The sequence below is a fragment of the Melanostigma gelatinosum genome (genome assembly GCF_949748355.1).
Source record: "Melanostigma gelatinosum genome assembly, chromosome: 9".
NCBI lineage: Eukaryota > Metazoa > Chordata > Actinopteri > Perciformes > Zoarcidae > Melanostigma > Melanostigma gelatinosum.
This window is the reverse complement of record NC_136642.1, coordinates 1,785,986-1,808,512: the sequence shown is the minus strand read 5'-3', so window position 1 is coordinate 1,808,512 and position 22,527 is coordinate 1,785,986. Positions and strand designations below refer to the sequence as shown.

General features: G+C 41.2%; 1 protein-coding gene across 1 annotated transcript in view; it reads right to left on the bottom strand.

Moving 5' to 3' along the window:
- Positions 1 to 22,014, bottom strand: part of LOC306782372 (uncharacterized protein) — a 27,341-nt gene extending 5,327 nt beyond the window's left edge. Inside the window, exons 1-18 of the mRNA XM_079275702.1 lie at positions 21,971 to 22,014; positions 19,070 to 19,311; positions 18,646 to 18,863; positions 17,041 to 18,390; positions 16,206 to 16,704; positions 13,668 to 13,841; positions 12,865 to 13,038; positions 11,366 to 11,539; positions 10,047 to 10,220; positions 8,547 to 8,720; positions 7,228 to 7,401; positions 4,157 to 4,330; positions 2,838 to 3,011; positions 2,390 to 2,427; positions 2,156 to 2,235; positions 1,981 to 2,033; positions 1,037 to 1,254; positions 1 to 154 (exon numbers count right to left, since the gene is read on the bottom strand). The exon at positions 1 to 154 is cut by the window's left edge and continues 112 nt beyond it. Coding sequence (XP_079131828.1) covers positions 1 to 154; positions 1,037 to 1,254; positions 1,981 to 2,033; positions 2,156 to 2,235; positions 2,390 to 2,427; positions 2,838 to 3,011; positions 4,157 to 4,330; positions 7,228 to 7,401; positions 8,547 to 8,720; positions 10,047 to 10,220; positions 11,366 to 11,539; positions 12,865 to 13,038; positions 13,668 to 13,841; positions 16,206 to 16,704; positions 17,041 to 18,390; positions 18,646 to 18,863; positions 19,070 to 19,083 — 4,016 coding nt within the window. The 5' untranslated portion in view covers positions 19,084 to 19,311; positions 21,971 to 22,014. The remainder of the gene's footprint in view (positions 155 to 1,036; positions 1,255 to 1,980; positions 2,034 to 2,155; positions 2,236 to 2,389; positions 2,428 to 2,837; positions 3,012 to 4,156; positions 4,331 to 7,227; positions 7,402 to 8,546; positions 8,721 to 10,046; positions 10,221 to 11,365; positions 11,540 to 12,864; positions 13,039 to 13,667; positions 13,842 to 16,205; positions 16,705 to 17,040; positions 18,391 to 18,645; positions 18,864 to 19,069; positions 19,312 to 21,970) is intronic.
- Positions 22,015 to 22,527: the final 513 nt, after the last annotated feature.

The following is a 22,527-nucleotide window of genomic DNA, read 5'->3' as shown; positions in this document are numbered from 1 at the left end:
AGAAACCTCCTGACGAAATCCCAGACGAGGCCAAAAGCGGAGAGGTTAGGGACCTTCACCACCACATGAGTATCCGTAATCTCCAGCGGCTCCAGGATTGTCATTCCATCATCAGTGATGTGGACGACGGACAACAGGCCGTCAAAGACCAACGCTGTGGGAGCAAAGAGCTGTTAAACCTTCATTCATTGTTGCTGAAACAGGTTCATCCCAAACTAATTCATTTCTTACCACTCTAGTTCAATTTGTAATTTTTGTCTCTGCCAGGAGAATCATGCGATTGGTCTCATGCGTGCCTGTGATTGAGTGAGTGTGCAGCTCTGTGTCTGTCCACGGCTAATCTCAGCTTCTGCTACAGCTGACTGCATAATATTTCAGTTATGGCTGCATTCTCAAGGACTTCTTGTGGTTGCAGTGACTCACACTTCCTCAAAACAACTTTTGTTGCCTGTTTCATACTGCCATCGACTGCCTGCTAACCCACCACTCTCAACAAACCCCCGGCCCCTAGTGACACCCCAGCTGAGTGCATCACCGACCCCCCAACGACTACTATGCAGCAAGAGACACAGCGGAGGGATAACAGTCTGCGGTGTGTTTGGCCTAAAGACTCACGGCATGGACGATGAGTTTGGCAGCTAACGAAGCCACCAGTACACACCCTGCTGAGTACCTCTCTGCAGCTGCTCTGTGGATCACTTCTGTTGTTTTAGACGGTGTGGGTGGCTAACCGCTAACAGCTAACGGAAGATTGAGCTGATTTGCTGCTTACATCACTGCTTGTTTTTGAGTTTGCATGAAGTGTGTTAGCCAGTTGACTCTGGAGCCTCCCACTCCGCCCCTATCCTTTCACTATTCTTTTTGAATTCATCATTATTTTCCCACATGTGATCTGTCTGGATCTGTGCATTGAGTGTTACCACCATTATAATGTATTTTTTGCATGTCACCAGATGCAGCTGGTTTTACACATTAATACGACTCTTTGTAGTTTTGGAGATTTGTCCCTGAACACTGAAGACAGCCATGTCTTTACCGTGCTTTGTTTCACAGTGTGGGAGGCGGAGCTCACAGACTGCAGCATCCTCGGAGCTCTTGATGTCGAACAGCGGCCCTGCAGCCTTCTTGCCAGCTGACTGGAGGAGGCCCTCATCCCATTGGACAGTCCTGTACAGCAGCTCTGCCTCTTGAGCCATAACAAACACCAGTCCAGTCAAAGAACACTGGAACACACCTGGACCAGGACACCTGAACCTGTAGGACACGGAGAGGATGAATGAATATAAGAAGCATCTATTGGCCTGTTAGTCACATGATCTGTTTCCACTCACAGGTGTCCATGTGCAGCACAGACTGATCGGAGTGTAAAGCGTGATGACACCCAGGGGACAACTCCACTCTATTTCGGGCGTTTTCAGACCCGTAGTTTGTTTGCTTTGTCGATTCAGAGACTAACTTCGTACAGTGGTTGCATTTGCTCCTCGGCTTGTTTGTGTTCACGCAGAGACGTTCAAGACTAATGCCATGTGAGAGAAAGCTGTTCCGTCATTGGTCAGACACATTACCGGGAAGATTCTTCTTGATTATGAGCATCAGCAGCATGTATTACTTGTTGTGAACATACTCGCAAGACAATTGTTCTTGAGATGTTGTTCCCACTTCCCTCCTCACCTGCATCTCATTCCCTCATCAAGCTCTCTCTCTATAGACCGGCCCAGACCCTTTGTTCTTCTGTCAGTTCCTCATCGTTTCAATGTCGCCTTTTGTGTTCAAAGCCACCTGAACCAGTGCCTGAACCGTGAATGAATGCATGCACAGTTTTATGAATCTGATTCTTGTTTTCATATGGATCCTACACAGTTTCATGAATAAGGTCCAGGTCCTGTTTTGACTTGCTCCCCACACACAACAGCCCTTCGTTTAGAATCACAACTTGATGAACCGTGAAAGAAGCTGGAATCGTGTCTTTCATAGGATTACCTGTATGAAGATTCTGCTGTGTGTTCAGGTGAGAATGAGGATGGAGCCTGGAACTAAGAAGGCACAAAGTCAGTTCTTTCAAGAGAAATCAAGTAACAAGCCACAGTTCTCTTTCCTCTGTTCCCCTGGTACACAATAATGACATTTACTCCGTAGAGAAACCTCAAGAAATCACCTTCACGCTCTTCAGCTGCTGCTCCCTCACCTCTTTGTCGGGCACATTTGTTTTCACATCCAGTTTGCCGTCGGCGTCACCTGATGGAGAGAAGAAGAGAAAGAGAAACATTCGCAGACGAACGTCTTCAAACAGCTCGAACAGAATAGAAAATACTTTTTGTTACGACGAGGCTCATTCAGATCAGATTTGAATGTAGAATAGCTTGAATGGGGACATTCTTTCAATACTCACATTGTTTGTGTTTCTTAGTGATCAACCTGTCACCCAACCTGTCGGGAGGAACACAATCCCAGAAGTTATGATCAAGTTTTAAATAATTGTTGGTTCTTTGAGTGAGCCAGCTTCATGGTCCTAATATGAAGCAACTAATCTGCTTCATGATCAGGTCACATTCATGTTGTGAGCGTGCTTTAGAGGAAATAACATCACAGGAAAACAAAACCAACGACCTTTATTCACTCGACTGTGAAATCCAACGACTTCTAACAACTTGCTTTGCTTTGTCAGCTTTTATTTTATTGTTTGTGGAGAAATGAAAGAAAAGAAACATCAGAGGAACTGCACTCGATGAGCTCAAAGGGAGAAAAAGGAGGGAAACCCTCACTGTGAGTAAACCGCCCTGTGTTTTATTAACAACACTGCTGAACCTGCACGGACTGACTCGGACCCCCTCACTGACCTCAGAGTCTCCAGTCTGCAGTCTGGACTCTCCAGAAGGTCACACAGCAGCTTCACTCCTGAATCCTTCAGGTTGTTGTAACTCAGGTCCAGATGTCTCAGAGGTGACGTGTTGGACTTCAGAGCTGAGGCCAGAGAAGAGCAGCTGACCTCTGACAACTCGCAGTCCTCCAGTCTGAATGAAGGATCAATGATGGAGATGAAAATCAATTTATAATCCAATCATGTGTTCAGGTTGTAAATGTGGAGCTGACTTCATCATTCTGTTACTTCATCATAATATCCGCCCTCTATTTTATCATGAGTAGAAACACACACCGCAATAAATAGTTCCACTTCAGAGAGTAAACTGTATCAAGTTGAATATGAGTTCAGATGATCTTCTGTACACAGATTAGCGTTTACCAAACATGTGATGTACTTTAACAGCTAACGTTGGACATTTTCTGCAGTTTCTTTACAATGAAGGTAATCGAGTATTCATGAACATGAGATATGAGTTCACAGACAATAACAGTTCCTCCTCTTGGTTGTGGAGGTTGGTTTATGGCGTTACACTGGTTGTCTTCCTGATTCTTCACAGTTCATTTAGTTTGTTCGTCCTCTGGTGTTTCAGAGAAGAATGCAATTAAAAGCACGTTGAGTAGAAACACCTTTTGTTCATGCTCGGAGCTCACACGCCATCTGCAGAAGCTCACGCTACGGTGCCACGGCCAGGTGTGAACAAAACGTACATTTAGTCCAGGAAAAATAAAAGTATGAACAAAAAAGAACAACTTCATGGGTGTAAGTTATGTTTGAACATCAATGAGGTTCAAAGGTTGATGAAACAAATAGGAATAGCATAGATTCATCTTCTTCAGCTCGTTAAGGAACAGCATCAACAGATGTACTGATCTTTCTCTCAGGTTTTGGGTTTTTTCTCGAGTTCTGTGGGAGATCAGTGGACCCGGTTCTTGTGTTCATGGTGCATGCAGCCGAGGGTTAGTCCACTTTTATTACACTTTAAAGTCAAGTGTTTGGAGCTGATTCAGCGTGTGAGGGATGCAGATTTTGAACTAATTGAATTGTTGCTTTATGATAATTAGCATTTGGTTTGACGTTGCTTTCAATCATATTTTGGTTGAGCGGTTTGTATTTATCTGCTGCATACACGTGTTCAGCCTCATTTTAAGTGGGAGAATATTATCAGTGTAGAAATGTGCCACATTTTAATGTTGAAGTCTTATTTCTGTTATAGAAGCACATTCACATCCACAAACGTACAGGAAGAATAATATGGAGTAAAGATTCATCAGTGGAGCTGAAGCGTGGACTGACCTCAGAATCTCCAGTCTGCAGTCTGGACTCTCCAGAAGGTCACACAGCAGCTTCACTCCTGAATCCTCCAGGATGTTGTAACTCAGGTCCAGCTCTCTCAGAGGTGACGTGTTGGACTTCAGAGCTGAGGCCAGAGAAGAGCAGCTGACCTCTGACAACCTGCAGTCCTCCAGTCTGAATGAAGGATCAATGATGTAAGTTCAGAGGACAATGTTCATTCAGTGTCAGGCGTTTAGAACGGAGACGTTTAGAAGATGGAAACTCCAAACACATGAGCTGAATGCAGGTTCAACACTGAGGTACAAGAAGTGAATGAGAGCTCATTAACACTAATGACAACGTGCTGCTGCTTCAATAAAGACCAAGTGACTTCACTTGAACTCTGCCAGCTCCATCTAAACTCATGTCAGCCCAACACAAAGAGATAAAAACACAGAAACTCATTTCAGATTCCACTCAAGAACACAACGTTAACAAAGATACCAAATGTGTCAGGAGGACATTTTAGGAGAATATGTGAACAAAAGTTATGTATTTTAGGAATAGTGGAGTCATAACATCAAAGCAGCTTCAGTTTAAGCATCAAATAGCTTCATAAAAATGAGGAAAAAGCAAAATACTGAAAACATTTGTTGTGTGATAGAGATATTTATTCATTGTGTTTAGTAACTTTGATCATTTACTGAAGAAAACCTGATGGAGAATACAAGATGAAAATCTAGAATATATTATATTATGTCAAATAAATAATATAACTAAATATTTTTTCGGTGTCTAACGATTTATGAACATTGTTTTGCAACTCTTGGTTTGTTGAGGCTTTTTTTTAAACAAAAAGCTCAACATTGTTGTTTTTATAGAATCTGTGTTTTCCAAAGTTGTGTATTTTTACGATGATAAAAAGTGAATTTGGTTCAGAGGATTATGTCGTATATGATCATATGTCATCTGGTGTTTTACCTTCGACTGTTGAAACTATCTTGGTCCAGATTGTAGAAGAAGAAAAGCCGATCCGTCCGATGTGTTCTCTAAACCAGTGATTCTTAACCATAGGGCCGCGGCCCATGATTGGGCCGCGAGCGCCACCTAGAGGGCCGCGAAAAACTTTCAGTTTTGCACCTGTGGGCCGCAGGACCGCGGGACCGCATAGGTTATCAATTGAAGACACCAGAGATATCACTGTTATCCATGAGACGCTCAGTTACAATACAGCTTCCCACCACCTGGTGGCGGTAATGCGTCAGTCAGTTGTTTAACAAGCTGCAATAAGCAGAAGAAGACACTCAGCTAGCCGCTCGCCTGTAGCGAAAGTTATGGATAAGTTATTAAAAAGAAAAAATGAAGACGACAGTGGTGCCATACCCCCCAAAAGTCTAAATGTGTGTGCAAGTACAACCCTGACTTTCTTAAGTACGGCTTTGTGAACGGAGGCAACGAGGCAGAGCCGAGTGCTCAGTGTGTGGAATGTGAGCTAATGCTATCAAACGAAGCTCTGAAGCCTTCAAAAATAAAGCGACACCAAGCGACGAAACATCCAACGCTCGTGGGAAAGTCTGTTGGGCTTCTTGTTGTGTATGCAGGTTTACATACACATGATAATAAATGTCTTTGTGATCATCACATTCTATCATCTCATTTATTTAACAAGGGTTTTGCCTGTTCAACACCGGCATCCTCGATCCCCTCCCCTTCCGGTCCTACGGCTTGTTTGCGCAAATACGTCACAAAACATGTCAGTGTTTGATGTCCCAGCATGCCCAAAATCCTCATCCTTGCAAAGAAATCATCGGTTTTCTTTCATTTCTTATGGTTTCTCCACAAAAGGAGCCCACACACACACTGTCCAAAGTCGCCATAACCGCTGCAAGTCGTATCTCGCAGCATTTCGACGGAAAAAGACACATTACAGACCCGACAACGTGCTAGCGGATGTTACCATGGAGCTACTGCCTTCAGAAAACGCTAGTACTTATAGTACAAACCTTATCCTCCTCTTCCATAAGCCGTCAACCAACGTTTGCGTAACTGAGCTATTCTCATTCTCGATCGTGCGCTCGGTCTCAGCCATTAAGCACAGCAAGTCCGCTACTCACACACCATGTCTTCGACCATATATACATAGTTTTTGCAATTTGCAAAGGCTAAAAATAAAAGGAAAATAATATAATCTCAAAATATAAAGGGAGAAACACCTTTAGTGTGTCAGAATATCATGTGGTTACCATGTGTCCATTTGGGTCTCCAAATGTCCTTTTAGAGCTCCGCCTGGATCTCTTCATGAAGAAACTCTGTAGAATGGTCATACTTTGTCCAATCTTCTTCAAATTTGAGGCAGTTGTTCACTGATAGTGTAGTTACAGCCCTATACTGTCCTTTACCTGTACAGATACAGCCACCGGCAGTTATTTATACTGAAACATACTTTTTTATTTTATGCGGACAAAAATCTTAAATTTTTACTGACTCCAAAGGCCCACTGCTCTGTTTCTGTATGACCTACAGGTTGTCTGACACTTTTGATGCATATAGTCAGAGTGGGCCCCGGGACACTTTGTACTTGAAAAGTTGGGCCCCGAGGTCAAAAAGGTTAAGAACCCCTGCTCTAAACGATATCAACAACGAGTTCCATCTTGTTTTCTACTCTCCTTTTTTACCGTGAACACTGCGATGCTTTGTTTGGTAAGTCAAACATAGATTTTATAAATATGGATGATGCACAAAGACTGAGATGGCTGTTTAAAAGTGGAACATATAACTTAGCCAGGTATCTGCAGAAAGTCTGGAAGAAGAGGAAAAAATAGCTCTTTGCCAAGTTTGTGTTTTTATTTTCTTCTTCATGTTTTGTATTTTCAAGACCAGAAGATGTCTGGAAAAAAGTGGTGTCTTGTAATCCCATGTGGGACGGAGCAAATGTCAGGCAATAAATGAATAAATATGTTTCATTTAAATCTACAGCTCAACGTTTCTCTGCCAGTCAATGAACTTTTACTGCCGCTGAGGCTTTAAGGTCCTTTAAGATCAGTATAATATCAGCTTCATGTCTGCACAGGAGGAGAGAATGTTGGACTGACCTCAGAGTCTCCAGTCTGCAGTCTGGACTCTCCAGAAGGTCACACAGCAGCTTCACTCCTGAATCCTTCAGGTTGTTGTCACTCAGGTCCAGATGTCTCAGAGGTGACGTGTTGGACTTCAGAGCTGAGGCCAGAGAAGAGCAGCTGACCTCTGACAACCTGCAGTCCTCCAGTCTGAATGAAGGATCAATGATGGAGATGAAAATCAATTTATAATCCAATCATGTGTTCAGGTTGTAAATGTGGAGCTGACTTCATCATTCTGTTACTTCATCATAATATCCGCCCTCTATTTTATCATGAGTAGAAACACACACCGCAATAAATAGTTCCACTTCAGAGAGTAAACTGTATCAAGTTGAATATGAGTTCAGATGATCTTCTGTACACAGATTAGCGTTTACCAAACATGTGATGTACTTTAACAGCTAACGTTGGACATTTTCTGCAGTTTCTTTACAATGAAGGTAATCGAGTATTCATGAACATGAGATATGAGTTCACAGACAATAACAGTTCCTCCTCTTGGTTGTGGAGGTTGGTTTATGGCGTTACACTGGTTGTCTTCCTGATTCTTCACAGTTCATTTAGTTTGTTCGTCCTCTGGTGTTTCAGAGAAGAATGCAATTAAAAGCACGTTGAGTAGAAACACCTTTTGTTCATGCTCGGAGCTCACACGCCATCTGCAGAAGCTCACGCTACGGTGCCACGGCCAGGTGTGAACAAAACGTACATTTAGTCCAGGAAAAATAAAAGTATGAACAAAAAAGAACAACTTCATGGGTGTAAGTTATGTTTGAACATCAATGAGGTTCAAAGGTTGATGAAACAAATAGGAATAGCATAGATTCATCTTCTTTAGCTCGTTAAGGAACAGCATCAACAGATGTACTGATCTTTCTCTCAGGTTTTGGGTTTTTTCTCGAGTTCTGTGGGAGATCAGTGGACCCGGTTCTTGTGTTCATGGTGCATGCAGCCGAGGGTTAGTCCACTTTTATTACACTTTAAAGTCAAGTGTTTGGAGCTGATTTAGCGTGTGAGGGATGCAGATTTTGAACTAATTGAATTGTTGCTTTATGATAATTAGCATTTGGTTTGACGTTGCTTTCAATCATATTTTGGTTGAGCGGTTTGTATTTATCTGCTGCATACACGTGTTCAGCCTCATTTTAAGTGGGAGAATATTATCAGTGTAGAAATGTGCCACATTTTAATGTTGAAGTCTTATTTCTGTTATAGAACCACATTCACATCCACAAACGTACAGGAAGAATAATATGGAGTAAAGATTCATCAGTGGAGCTGAAGCGTGGACTGACCTCAGAGTCTCCAGTCTGCAGTCTGGACTCTCCAGAAGGTCACACAGCAGCTTCACTCCTGAATCCTCCAGGTCGTTGTAACTCAGGTCCAGATCTCTCAGAGGTGACGTGTTGGACTTCAGAGCTGAGGCCAGAGAAGAGCAGCTGACCTCTGACAACTCGCAGCCCTCCAGTCTGAATGAAGGATCAATGATGTAAGTTCAGAGGACAATGTTCATTCAGTGTCAGGCGTTTAGAACGGAGACGTTTAGAAGATGGAAACTCCAAACACATGAGCTGAATGCAGGTTCAACACTGAGGTACAAGAAGTGAATGAGAGCTCATTAACACTAATGACAACGTGCTGCTGCTTCAATAAAGACCAAGTGACTTCACTTGAACTCTGCCAGCTCCATCTAAACTCATGTCAGCCCAACACAAAGAGATAAAAACACAGAAACTCATTTCAGATTCCACTCAAGAACACAACGTTAACAAAGATACCAAATGTGTCAGGAGGACATTTTAGGAGAATATGTGAACAAAAGTTATGTATTTTAGGAATAGTGGAGTCATAACATCAAAGCAGCTTCAGTTTAAGCATCAAATAGCTTCATAAAAATGAGGAAAAAGCAAAATACTGAAAACATTTGTTGTGTGATAGAGATATTTATTCATTGTGTTTAGTAACTTTGATCATTTACTGAAGAAAACCTGATGGAGAATACAAGATGAAAATCTAGAATATATTATATTATGTCAAATAAATAATATAACTAAATATTTTTTGGGTGTCTAACGATTTATGAACATTGTTTTGCAACTCTTGGTTTGTTGAGGCTTTTTTTTAAAACAAAAAGCTCAACATTGTTGTTTTTATAGAATCTGTGTTTTCCAAAGTTGTGTATTTTTACGATGATAAAAAGTGAATTTGGTTAAGAGGATTATGTCGTATATGATCATATGTCATCTGGTGTTTTACCTTCGACTGTTGAAACTATCTTGGTCCAGATTGTAGAAGAAGAAAAGCCGATCCGTCCGATGTGTTCTCTAAACGATATCAACAACGAGTTCCATCTTGTTTTCTACTCTCCTTTTTTACCGTGAACACTGCGATGCTTTGTTTGGTAAGTCAAACATAGATTTTATAAATATGGATGATGCACAAAGACTGAGATGGCTGTTTAAAAGTGGAACATATAACTTAGCCAGGTATCTGCAGAAAGTCTGGAAGAAGAGGAAAAAATAGCTCTTTGCCAAGTTTGTGTTTTTATTTTCTTCTTCATGTTTTGTATTTTCAAGACCAGAAGATGTCTGGAAAAAAGTGGTGTCTTGTAATCCCATGTGGGACGGAGCAAATGTCAGGCAATAAATGAATAAATATGTTTTATTTAAATCTACAGCTCAACGTTTCTCTGCCACAGTCAATGAACTTTTACTGCCGCTGAGGCTTTAAGGTCCTTTAAGATCAGTATAATATCAGCTTCATGTCTGCACAGGAGGAGAGAATGTTGGACTGACCTCAGAGTCTCCAGTCTGCAGTCTGGACTCTCCAGAAGGTCACACAGCAGCTTCACTCCTGAATCCTCCAGGTCGTTGTCACTCAGGTCCAGATGTGTCAGAGGTGACGTGTTGGACTTCAGAGCTGAGGCCAGAGAAGAGCAGCTGACCTCTGACAACCTGCAGCACCTCAGACTGAATGAAGGATCAATGATGGAGATGAAAATCAATTTATAATCCAATCATGTGTTCAGGTTGTAAATGTGGAGCTGACTTCATCATTCTGTTACTTCATCATAATATCCGCCCTCTATTTTATCATGAGTAGAAACACACACCGCAATAAATAGTTCCACTTCAGAGAGTAAACTGTATCAAGTTGAATATGAGTTCAGATGATCTTCTGTACACAGATTAGCGTTTACCAAACATGTGATGTACTTTAACAGCTAACGTTGGACATTTTCTGCAGTTTCTTTACAATGAAGGTAATCGAGTATTCATGAACATGAGATATGAGTTCACAGACAATAACAGTTCCTCCTCTTGGTTGTGGAGGTTGGTTTATGGCGTTACACTGGTTGTCTTCCTGATTCTTCACAGTTCATTTAGTTTGTTCGTCCTCTGGTGTTTCAGAGAAGAATGCAATTAAAAGCACGTTGAGTAGAAACACCTTTTGTTCATGCTCGGAGCTCACACGCCATCTGCAGAAGCTCACGCTACGGTGCCACGGCCAGGTGTGAACAAAACGTACATTTAGTCCAGGAAAAATAAAAGTATGAACAAAAAAGAACAACTTCATGGGTGTAAGTTATGTTTGAACATCAATGAGGTTCAAAGGTTGATGAAACAAATAGGAATAGCATAGATTCATCTTCTTTAGCTCGTTAAGGAACAGCATCAACAGATGTACTGATCTTTCTCTCAGGTTTTGGGTTTTTTCTCGAGTTCTGTGGGAGATCAGTGGACCCGGTTCTTGTGTTCATGGTGCATGCAGCCGAGGGTTAGTCCACTTTTATTACACTTTAAAGTCAAGTGTTTGGAGCTGATTCAGCGTGTGAGGGATGCAGATTTTGAACTAATTGAATTGTTGCTTTATGATAATTAGCATTTGGTTTGACGTTGCTTTGAATCATATTTTGGTTGAGCGGTTTGTATTTATCTGCTGCATACACATGTTCAGCCTCATTTTAAGTGGGAGAATATTATCAGTGTAGAAATGTGCCACATTTTAATGTTGAAGTCTTATTTCTGTTATAGAACCACATTCACATCCACAAACGTACAGGAAGAATAATATGGAGTAAAGATTCATCAGTGGAGCTGAAGCGTGGACTGACCTCAGAGTCTCCAGTCTGCAGTCTGGACTCTCCAGAAGGTCACACAGCAGCTTCACTCCTGAATCCTTCAGGTTGTTGTCACTCAGGTCCAGCTCTCTCAGAGGTGACGTGTTGGACTTCAGAGCTGAGGCCAGAGAAGAGCAGCTGACCTCTGACAACCTGCAGCGCCTCAGACTGAATGAAGGATCAATGATGTAAGTTCAGAGGACAATGTTCATTCAGTGTCAGGCGTTTAGAACGGAGACGTTTAGAAGATGGAAACTCCAAACACATGAGCTGAATGCAGGTTCAACACTGAGGTACAAGAAGTGAATGAGAGCTCATTAACACTAATGACAACGTGCTGCTGCTTCAATAAAGACCAAGTGACTTCACTTGAACTCTGCCAGCTCCATCTAAACTCATGTCAGCCCAACACAAAGAGATAAAAACACAGAAACTCATTTCAGATTCCACTCAAGAACACAACGTTAACAAAGATACCAAATGTGTCAGGAGGACATTTTAGGAGAATATGTGAACAAAAGTTATGTATTTTAGGAATAGTGGAGTCATAACATCAAAGCAGCTTCAGTTTAAGCATCAAATAGCTTCATAAAAATGAGGAAAAAGCAAAATACTGAAAACATTTGTTGTGTGATAGAGATATTTATTCATTGTGTTTAGTAACTTTGATCATTTACTGAAGAAAACCTGATGGAGAATACAAGATGAAAATCTAGAATATATTATATTTATGTCAAATAAATAATATAACTAAATATTTTTTGGGTGTCTAACGATTTATGAACATTGTTTTGCAACTCTTGGTTTGTTGAGGCTTTTTTTAAAAACAAAAAGCTCAACATTGTTGTTTTTATAGAATCTGTGTTTTCCAAAGTTGTGTATTTTTACGATGATAAAAAGTGAATTTGGTTCAGAGGATTATGTCGTATATGATCATATGTCATCTGGTGTTTTACCTTCGACTGTTGAAACTATCTTGGTCCAGATTGTAGAAGAAGAAAAGCCGATCCGTCCGATGTGTTCTCTAAACGATATCAACAACGAGTTCCATCTTGTTTTCTACTCTCCTTTTTTACCGTGAACACTGCGATGCTTTGTTTGGTAAGTCAAACATAGATTTTATAAATATGGATGATGCACAAAGACTGAGATGGCTGTTTAAAAGTGGAACATATAACTTAGCCAGGTATCTGCAGAAAGTCTGGAAGAAGAGGAAAAAATAGCTCTTTGCCAAGTTTGTGTTTTTATTTTCTTCTTCATGTTTTGTATTTTCAAGACCAGAAGATGTCTGGAAAAAAGTGGTGTCTTGTAATCCCATGTGGGACGGAGCAAATGTCAGGCAATAAATGAATAAATATGTTTTATTTAAATCTACAGCTCAACGTTTCTCTGCCAGTCAATGAACTTTTACTGCCGCTGAGGCTTTAAGGTCCTTTAAGATCAGTATAATATCAGCTTCATGTCTGCACAGGAGGAGAGAATGTTGAACTGACCTCAGAGTCTCCAGTCTGCAGTCTGGACTCTCCAGAAGGTCACACAGCAGCTTCACTCCTGAATCCTTCAGGTCGTTGTCACTCAGGTCCAGCTCTCTCAGAGGTGACGTGTTGGACTTCAGAGCTGAGGCCAGAGAAGAGCAGCTGACCTCTGACAACCTGCAGTCCTCCAGTCTGAATGAAGGATCAATGATGGAGATGAAAATCAGGTCATGGACAACGTGAGTCTGTGGACATTCACTGCCTCTACGTTTTGTCATTTGGAGCAACACACATTTCTTTGTGCTCAGAAAAATCCTAAAAATATATGAAGCAAAGATGTGAAACCCACAGACTGAATATAAGATGTGGACGTGCAACCAGTGAACAGGAAGTGACCATATCTGGACTGAGGAGTGACGTAGAGACACCGTATACGTCTCTGGTGTCGACCTGTCAATCAGCGTGTAGCCCCGCCCTAAAGCATCCCCTGCTTTATGGTCTGTGTGACTCTAAATGGACCATAATGTACTAAATGAACATCATGCTGTATTGAAGAAGACTTGAAACTAGAGATTGAGACATAAACTCATGTTTACAATGTTTACTGAGGTAATAAATCAAGAGAGAAGTAGAGTCATCTTCTACAGACTTCTACACAACCAGAGGAGTCGCCCCCTGGTGGACACTAGAGAGAATGCAGCTTTAACACGTGAAGCTTTGGCTTCATGTTTAGGAACTGGAGGTTGGTGCTTGGGGAAACCTCAGTCAAGGATTTGTAGATATACAAAAACAACGAGACCATGTACAGTCAGTGAACTGACCTCAGTGTCTCCAGTCTACAGTGTGGACTCTCCAGTGCAGCAGACAGCAGCTTCACTCCTGAATCCTTCAGGTAGTTGCCACTCAGGTCCAGCTCTCTCAGATGGGACGGGTTGGACTTCAGAGCTGAGGCAATGACTTCATAGTGAGTATCCGAAAGTTCACATTCACTAAGTCTGTCATGGCACAAATATTTGTTCAATGTAACGATGAAAGAGGACACTTCATATTTACTTCATGCATTTGATGACAAAAGAAGTTCTCGTATTCGATTTGAAATATTACGAATATATTACATACTAATATTAACTAATGGAGGAAAAAAGTCGTCTGTTGTCACCAAGAGCTCTACATTACCTGAAAGCAGACAGAAATGTGTATAAATGTATGTGTATATTCCACAGACTATAGCTGCTGCTATGATGTTAGCATAGCGTAGCACGAATCAAACTCAACTCCATTCAGAAAACAAGCATTTAAAAAGTTGTTTTCCTGTCGTAACGCTGCCAGACCTAACAAGGCTTCAGACTTCTTACAAATCAACATCATTATGTTGTTATTTCAGCATCGATGTTATCTGGTTATTGCAATTGATTTACAGCAAAATCTGAATATTTTGGGTTCATACACCTCATAAACCAGGCAACATGACAGTGTCAGTCATCACACCCAACTTTTCACACATTCCAAATCCAAAATATGTTCACAATTCCATTTGATCAAAAGTTCTTGATTTCACAAAATATTTGATGTAACTCAAATACTAAAGTGTCTTAACTATGAAGGTCCATATTTGGGTACAGGTGTGACATTTAAGCCTGCAGTTTAAACAATGTAGGTGATGAAGCACACAGTACTCAAACTTGTTTTACCATTGCTTCACGTATGCAGTAACAATGTTCACTTACAAAGACAAATACACTAAAACGCACAAAAATTTTGTTTCTATTCAGACTACATAGTGTATAAACACAGAGCTTCTTTCAGAGGGGCAACGATTCATTCTCATGAACAGACATCAGCCAGGTTGTAGAGCAGGCTGTCAAACTCATCTTCTCTGGGCCACATCAGCATCACGCTCCCTCAAAGGGCCGGTTGACTGTAAGACTGTATCACTAACTTCTCCTAACATATTGTTAAATAACTCTCTGCATTTGATTATTGTTTATTCAAGTGTAAACATATTGTACATGCAGTTATATAAATGAGAAATGATATTTAAACACATTTCTGTTATTATAACATAAATCATTTTAATTGAGGGTTCAGAAACCCACATGACTCTATCAAAGATCAAACTATTAAAGAAAATAACAAAGACAAATATCAAACACAAGTTCTGACATTAACTTTGTTCAAAGCTGTTTGTTCACCTCTCTGCATCACTAATGTTCCTCCCTGTCGTCGTCCTGTGCATGCAGCTACATCCAAGAGCTGCTCACTGAGAGTCAGGTCTGATGAACATGATAGATGATGTATCCGTGTTGTCTGTGCTTTCATCAACAGTTCATTACAAACACAAGTACCTGCTCGTCTCTTAGCTGCTGTGTTGTTAGATTGCTGCTAGTTCATCAACTCGTCTGCGATGGTGTTTCTTCACAAACTGACATTTGTAAAAGTCTGTATCTGGTCGGAGCTCTGCTCACATACCTTCAGCATGCACTGGGCTGTAGCTGTGTCAATATATTCTGCTGTGATTGCAGTCTGCCTTTTAATTCTTGGACATTACATTTTCTTCCCTCTGCATCAATGTTTCTCTTCGTGGACATTTTGGGATTATTTGTGGATCTTTTTCAATCGTTGGAAAACCTCTTTTCGGGCTGTTGCCTCTCCTGTCCACCTGTTGTGATCGTTTTAATGTCGGTACACAGACAACATGCTATCTCATCATTTCAACTTTCTATCTCATAATTTAGACCATGGGGATACTTTTATTTTCAAGTCTAACTTTTAATTATTTGTCCAAAAAAAAAAGAAAAAATCATTTTTTTAAATTATTATTATTTTTTTTGCTGGCGGATTCGCGGGCCACATAAAATGAGGTGGCGGGCCGGATTCGGTCCGCGGGCCTTGAGTTTGACACGTGTGTTGGAGATGAACCCAGTATCTACACTGAATACGTTCACCGAGCACCGCCAGATGTTACGAACACTGCGTTTGGTTTCCCGCCACATCTGGGACAAGGGGTCTAGATCAGCACTGACTAAATATCTTGTAAAAAAGCTTCGTAATAGATTTATCTTTGGTTCAGAGGGTATGATTTAAAAATGGTGTCATATTTAATCTCATTATGTAGCCAAGATCTTCCTCTGTGCCAGTTTTTTGGTTCATTTTGTAAAAAAGAAGTAAACAAGTGAAAATGAAACACCTTTACATTTTGTATTATCTTGTCATTTGCAATCGCCTTCATCTTTTTAAGTGTTGATTGTAAAAATAAATGTTATTTTTCAGTAAAACGCATTGGTGTGATAGTTTGTATATTTGAAGGTTTAAACTACTGATCTAAACTGATTTATTAAGTTAATCACATCTGGACTTACACAGCTTTCTTGCAGTTCCTCACAGCTGGAATGAGTCTCCGTCGCCCCTCATCTGAGGTGTTGTACTTCTTCAAGTCCAACTCATCCAGAACCTCCTCTGACATCTGCAGCATGTAGGCCAGAGCTGAGCAGTGGATCTCTGAGAGTTCCTTCTCCGATCGGTTCTCCGACTTCAGGAACTCTTGGATCTCCTGATGCACCGAGTGGTCGTTCATCTCCGTCAGACAGTGGAAGATGTTGATGCTTCTGTCAGGAGAGATTTCATAACTGTTCATCTCCTTCAGGTTGTTGATGGCTCTCTGGATGATTTCTGGACTGTTGTCCGTCTGACCCAGCAGGCCTCCTAAGAGTCTCTGGTTGGACTCCAGAGAGAGGCCATGAAGGAAGCGGACAAACAGGTCCAGGTGACCATTTTTACTTTCGAGGGATCTCTCCATGGCTCTCCTCAGGAAGTCCTCCAGGGCTGGGGAATCATCCCTCCCCATGACGTCCTCCAGGGCTGGGTAATCATCCCTCCCCATGAAGTCCTCCAGGGCTGGGGAATCATCCCTCCCCATGACGTCCTCCAGGGCTGGGTAATCATCCCTCCCCATGAAGTCCTCCAGGGCTGGGGAATCATCCCTCCCCATGACGTCCTCCAGGGCTGGGTAATCATCCCTCCCCATGAAGTCCTCCAGGGCTGGGGAATCATCCCTCCCCATGACGTCCTCCAGGGCTGGGTAATCATCCCTCCCCATGAAGTCCTCCAGGGCTGGGTAATCATCCCTCCCCATGACGTCCTCCAGGGCTGGGTAATCATCCCTCCCCATGAAGTCCTCCAGGGCTGGGGAATCATCCCTCCCCATGACGTCCTCCAGGGCTGGGTAATCATCCCTCCCCATGAAGTCCTTCAGTACCTCTGTCTTCCTGTTTGTGAAACAGTGGAACATGTAGACTGCAGCCAGAAACTCTTGAACACTCAGATGAACAAAGCAGTAGACAGTTTCCCCGAAGATCACGCTCTCTCTTTTGAAGATCTCTGTACAAACTCCTGAGAACACCGAGGCCTCCGTGACATCAAGACCAACCTGCTCCAGGTCTTCTTGGTAGAACATGAGGTTTCCTTTCTCCAGATGTTCAAACGCCAGCCTCCCCAGCTTCAGAAGAACTTCCCTGTCAGCCTCCGTCAGCTCCTGAGGACTCGTCTCTTGTCCCTCGTGGTACTTCTGCTTCTTCCTCTTTGTCTGGACCAGCAGGAAGTGTGAGTACATGTCAGTCAGGGTCTTGGGCAGCTCTCCTCTCTGGTCTGTAGTCCACATGTGGTCCAGAACTGTAGCAGTGATCCAGCAGAAGACTGGGATTAGACACATGATGTCGAGGCTCCTGGATGTCTTGATGTGTGAGATGATTCTGCTGGACAGCTCTTCATCACTGAACCTCCTCCTGAAGTACTCGTCCTTCTGGGGGTCGGTGAAGCCTCGTACTTCTGTTACCCTGTCAACACGTCTACGAGGGATCTGATTGGCTGCTGCAGGTCTGGAAGTTATCCAGACGAGAGCCGAGGGAAGCAGATTCCCCTCGATGAGGTTCGTCAGCAGCACGTTGACCGATGCCTTCTGTGTGACATCAGACACGACCTCATTGTTGATGAGATCCAATGAAAGTCTGGTTTCATCCAGACCATCAAAGATGAACAGAACTTTACAGACAGAGAGCTCCTCTGCTGTGATCTTCTGTAATGTTGGATGGAAAACATGGAGCAGCTGGAGAAGACTGTACTGCTCATCTTTGATCAAGTTCAGCTCCCTGAACGACAGCAGAACCACCAGACTGACATCTTGGTTCTCCAAACCCTCGGCCCAGTCCAGAGTGAACTTCTGCACCAAGAAGGTTTTTCCAACGCCGGCGACGCCGTTGGTCAGAACGACTCTGATGGGTGTCTGTTGGTCTGGTGAGGCTTTAAAGATGTCGTGGCACTTGATCGGAGCGTCATGGAGGATCTTCTTCTTGGAAGCTGATTCAAGCTGCCTCACCTCATGTTGGGTGTTCACCTCTTCACTCTGTCCCTCTGTGATGTAGAGCTCAGTGTAGATCCTGTTAAGGGGGGTTCCACTTCCTCTCTTATCAGTTCCTTCAGTCACATGTTCACATCTCCTCCTCAGACTGATCTTGTGTTCATCTAAAACCTCCTGTAGACCACAATCTCCTGAATGAGAAGGAGAAATGTGAGACAATCAAATGCTCGGACAAAACAAGGACAGAAAATCAGGTGGCTGTCTGTTAAATGGGCTGTCTACCTACCTACCTGTCTACCTACCTGCCTCTCAGGAATGTAAACTCGTGGTGTCTTGTAATCCCATGTGGGCAATAAATAAAACTAATACATTTATTCATAAAAATGGTTGAGGCCACATCTATGAATCATTTATTGGCGTCTCCATGCAGCAGAGAGACATCTTACTTTGCACAGTGCTGGTCCCAATGGCTGTCTGCAGTCCAGATGTTTCTCCACACTGGGGACAGGAGGAGTCCCCTGATGAAGCAGACTGGTCCCAGTACGAGGTGATGCACCGTCTGCAGAACCAGTGTCCACAGCTGGTAGAGACGGGATCCTTCAGGACGTCCCGACACAAAGCACAGTGGGACGGCTGCTCCTCCTCGGGGTCATGAGCCTTCTTCCTGTCTCAGTGGAGACCAACACATTCTTTACAACACATTTTATATTCATCATGAGGTGTTTGAAGTCACTTTAGAATACAATTTTAGAATTTGTTGAAATATTTAAAATATGAATCATTCCCCAAATATGCGAGACAAGATCTTAAATAAATAGAACAAAATCAAATCACAGACCTCTACCGTGTAACTACATAAAGGTTTATTACCGTTGTGGAAGCATCGTCTCAGGTCACTTCTGTGAGCAGTCTCTGTTGTAAAGCTGATAAAAGCTCTCCAGATTTGCTGACATCATCAAACCGTTTGCCACTAAAGTTCTGATGACGGGTTGTTATGACACATGTCGCCCGTGGGTGCACAGTAAAATGGCCGCCAGAGACAGTGTTTTCTGCTGCTGAACTTTATGGAAGATTTCTGGCAAAACGTTTAAACTCCGTTGATGAGAGAATTTCTGTAAACAGATAAGAAGAAATACAAAAGAAACATTAAAGAAGTGTTACTGGTTTAATGGACGCTGGTGTTGAGCAGATAATGTCTTTAAATGTATCTCTGTTTCTGTACATCATCAACACAAAGGAACACTTCATCCTTCAGTTTATCACAAACATTCAACATCAACACATAAAGAAACACGTCATCCTTCAGTTTATCACAAACATTCATCATCAACACATAAAGGAACACTTCATCCTTCAGTTTATCACAAACATTCATCATCAACACATAAAGGAACACTTCATCCTTCAGTTTATCACAAACCTTCAACATCAACACATAAAGTAACACTTCATCCTTCAGTTTATCACAAACATTCATCATCAACACATAAAGGAACACTTCATCCTTCAGTTTATCACAAACATTCATCATCAACACAAAGGAACACTTCATCCTTCAGTTTATCACAAACATTCATCAACACATAAAGGAACACTTCATCCTTCAGTTTATCACAAACATTCATCAACACATAAAGGAACACTTCATCCTTCAGTTTATCACAAACATTCATCAACACATAAAGGAACACTTCATCCTTCAGTTTATCACAAACATTCAACATCAACACATAAAGAAACACTTCATCCTTCAGTTTATCACAAACCTTCATCATCAACACATAAAGGAACACGTCATCCTTCAGTTTATCACAAACATTCATCATCAACACATAAAGGAACACTTCATCCTTCAGTTTATCACAAACATTCATCATCAACACATAAAGGAACACTTCATCCTTCAGTTTATCACAAACCTTCAACATCAACACATAAAGTAACACTTCATCCTTCAGTTTATCACAAACATTCATCATCAACACATAAAGGAACACTTCATCCTTCAGTTTATCACAAACATTCATCAACACATAAAGGAACACTTCATCCTTCAGTTTATCACAAACATTCAACATCAACACATAAAGAAACACTTCATCCTTCAGTTTATCACAAACCTTCATCATCAACACATAAAGGAACACTTCATCCTTCAGTTTATCACAAACATTCATCAACCCATAAAGGAACACTTCATCCTTCAGTTTATCACAAACATTCAACACATAAAGAAACACTTCATCCTTCAGTTTATCACAAACATTCATCAACACATAAAGGAACACTTCATCCTTCAGTTTATCACAAACATTCAACATCAACACTTCATCCTTCAGTTCATCACAAACATTCATCATCAACACACAAAGAAACACTTCATCCTTCAGTTTATCACAAACATTCAACATCAACACATCAACACTTCATCCTTCAGTTCATCACAAACATTCATCATCAACACAAAGGAACACTTCATCCTTCAGTTTATCACAAACATTCAACAACACATAAAGAAACACTTCATCCTTCAGTTCATCACAAACATTCATCAACACATAAAGAAACACTTCATCCTTCAGTTTATCACAAACATTCATCAACACATAAAGGAACACTTCATCCTTCAGTTCATCACAAACATTCATCAACAACACATAAAGGAACACTTCATCCTTCAGTTTATCACAAACATTCATCAACACAAAGGAACACTTCATCCTTCAGTTTATCACAAACATTCATCAACAACACATAAAGGAACACTTCATCCTTCAGTTCATCACAAACATTCAACATCAACACATAAAGGAACACTTCATCCTTCAGTTTATCAGAAACATTCATCATCAACACATAAAGAAACACTTCATCCTTCAGTTTATCACAAACATTCATCATCAACACATAAAGGAACACTTCATCCTTCAGTTTATCACAAACATTCATCATCAACACATAAAGGAACACTTCATCCTTCATGTTTATCACAAACATTCATCATCAACACATAAAGAAACACTTCATCCTTCAGTTTGTCACAAACATTCATCATCAACACATAAAGAAACACTTCATCCTTCAGTTTGTCACAAACATTCATCATCAACACATAAAGGAACACTTCATCCTTCAGTTTATCACAAACATTCATCATCAACACATAAAGAAACACTTCATCCTTCAGTTTGTCACAAACATTCATCATCAACACATAAAGGAACACTTCAAATGTAATCTAAAAACATAATCTCGTGTGGTTGATAATCATAAAGCATATTTCTAGAAAACACAACGCAAGTTTCCACATAAATATATATTTACAAACACACATGAATGAATCCAAATGAGGTCTGTGAACTACAAGTAGCCTACAGATCTAACAGGAAGTGACTGTTTCTTTGACTTCCTGTAGGCTGAAATCGCCCCTGCTGCTTCCGCCTTATCTCGTCTACTTTCCAGGCGAGAAGCAGTTAATCTGGAAAGTTAAATTAACCTTTATTAACTTTATTAATTCATATTTGTTTTCTACCAGATATGTTGGAGCAGCGTTTACCGTGAATCTCAGCATAGAGGCGCACTAACATGTAGCTACGTGTCTGCTGAGTTGAGCGCAGTGTTAGTTACCGTAATGTTACGTTCGCGCGCGCGTAAGAGAGTAATAACGATGTGAACAGTTTACATTGCGCGGCAACAAACTCCCCAAAAAGGTCCCAACATGTTCAATCTGCCACTTAGCTCGCGTTAGCTGAGAAGCTATGAAAGGTTTACCTCGTAGTGGAGCAGCGGGCTGTGTTCATCTGTCACTCTCCTCAGTTTAACTTCCTGATGGCGGTTTCTCTGAAGGGCGGGGACTAATGCGGAGCCAACTCCACTGATTGGATGAAGGACTGATGACGTCTCTTCTTCTTCTTTTAGTTTAATGGCGGACTATCAACCAACGTTTAAGGTGCATACCGCCCCCTACTGTACCGGAGTGTGTACCATCATAACTTTATGACAATTGTCATTTAAACACAATAATAATGTTATCATTCATCAATGAAATAAAGAAAATACTTCATATGAAAGTTATATTGTGGATATTAAACCCGTTCCATTCACAAATGTACATGAAGCACTTTATATACTGTATATGTAATTAATATATTATATTACTATAATTTTATATTTATATTACATTAATATTATATTAGTGCATATTAATAGTGTAGTATTACACATTATCAAGTATAATAACACACGATCGTCAAGATATTTGTACAGTTGAAGTGCAATATTTAGAGGGGAAAGTGTAACGTTAATGTTTTAAGAATTAAAGAATTCAA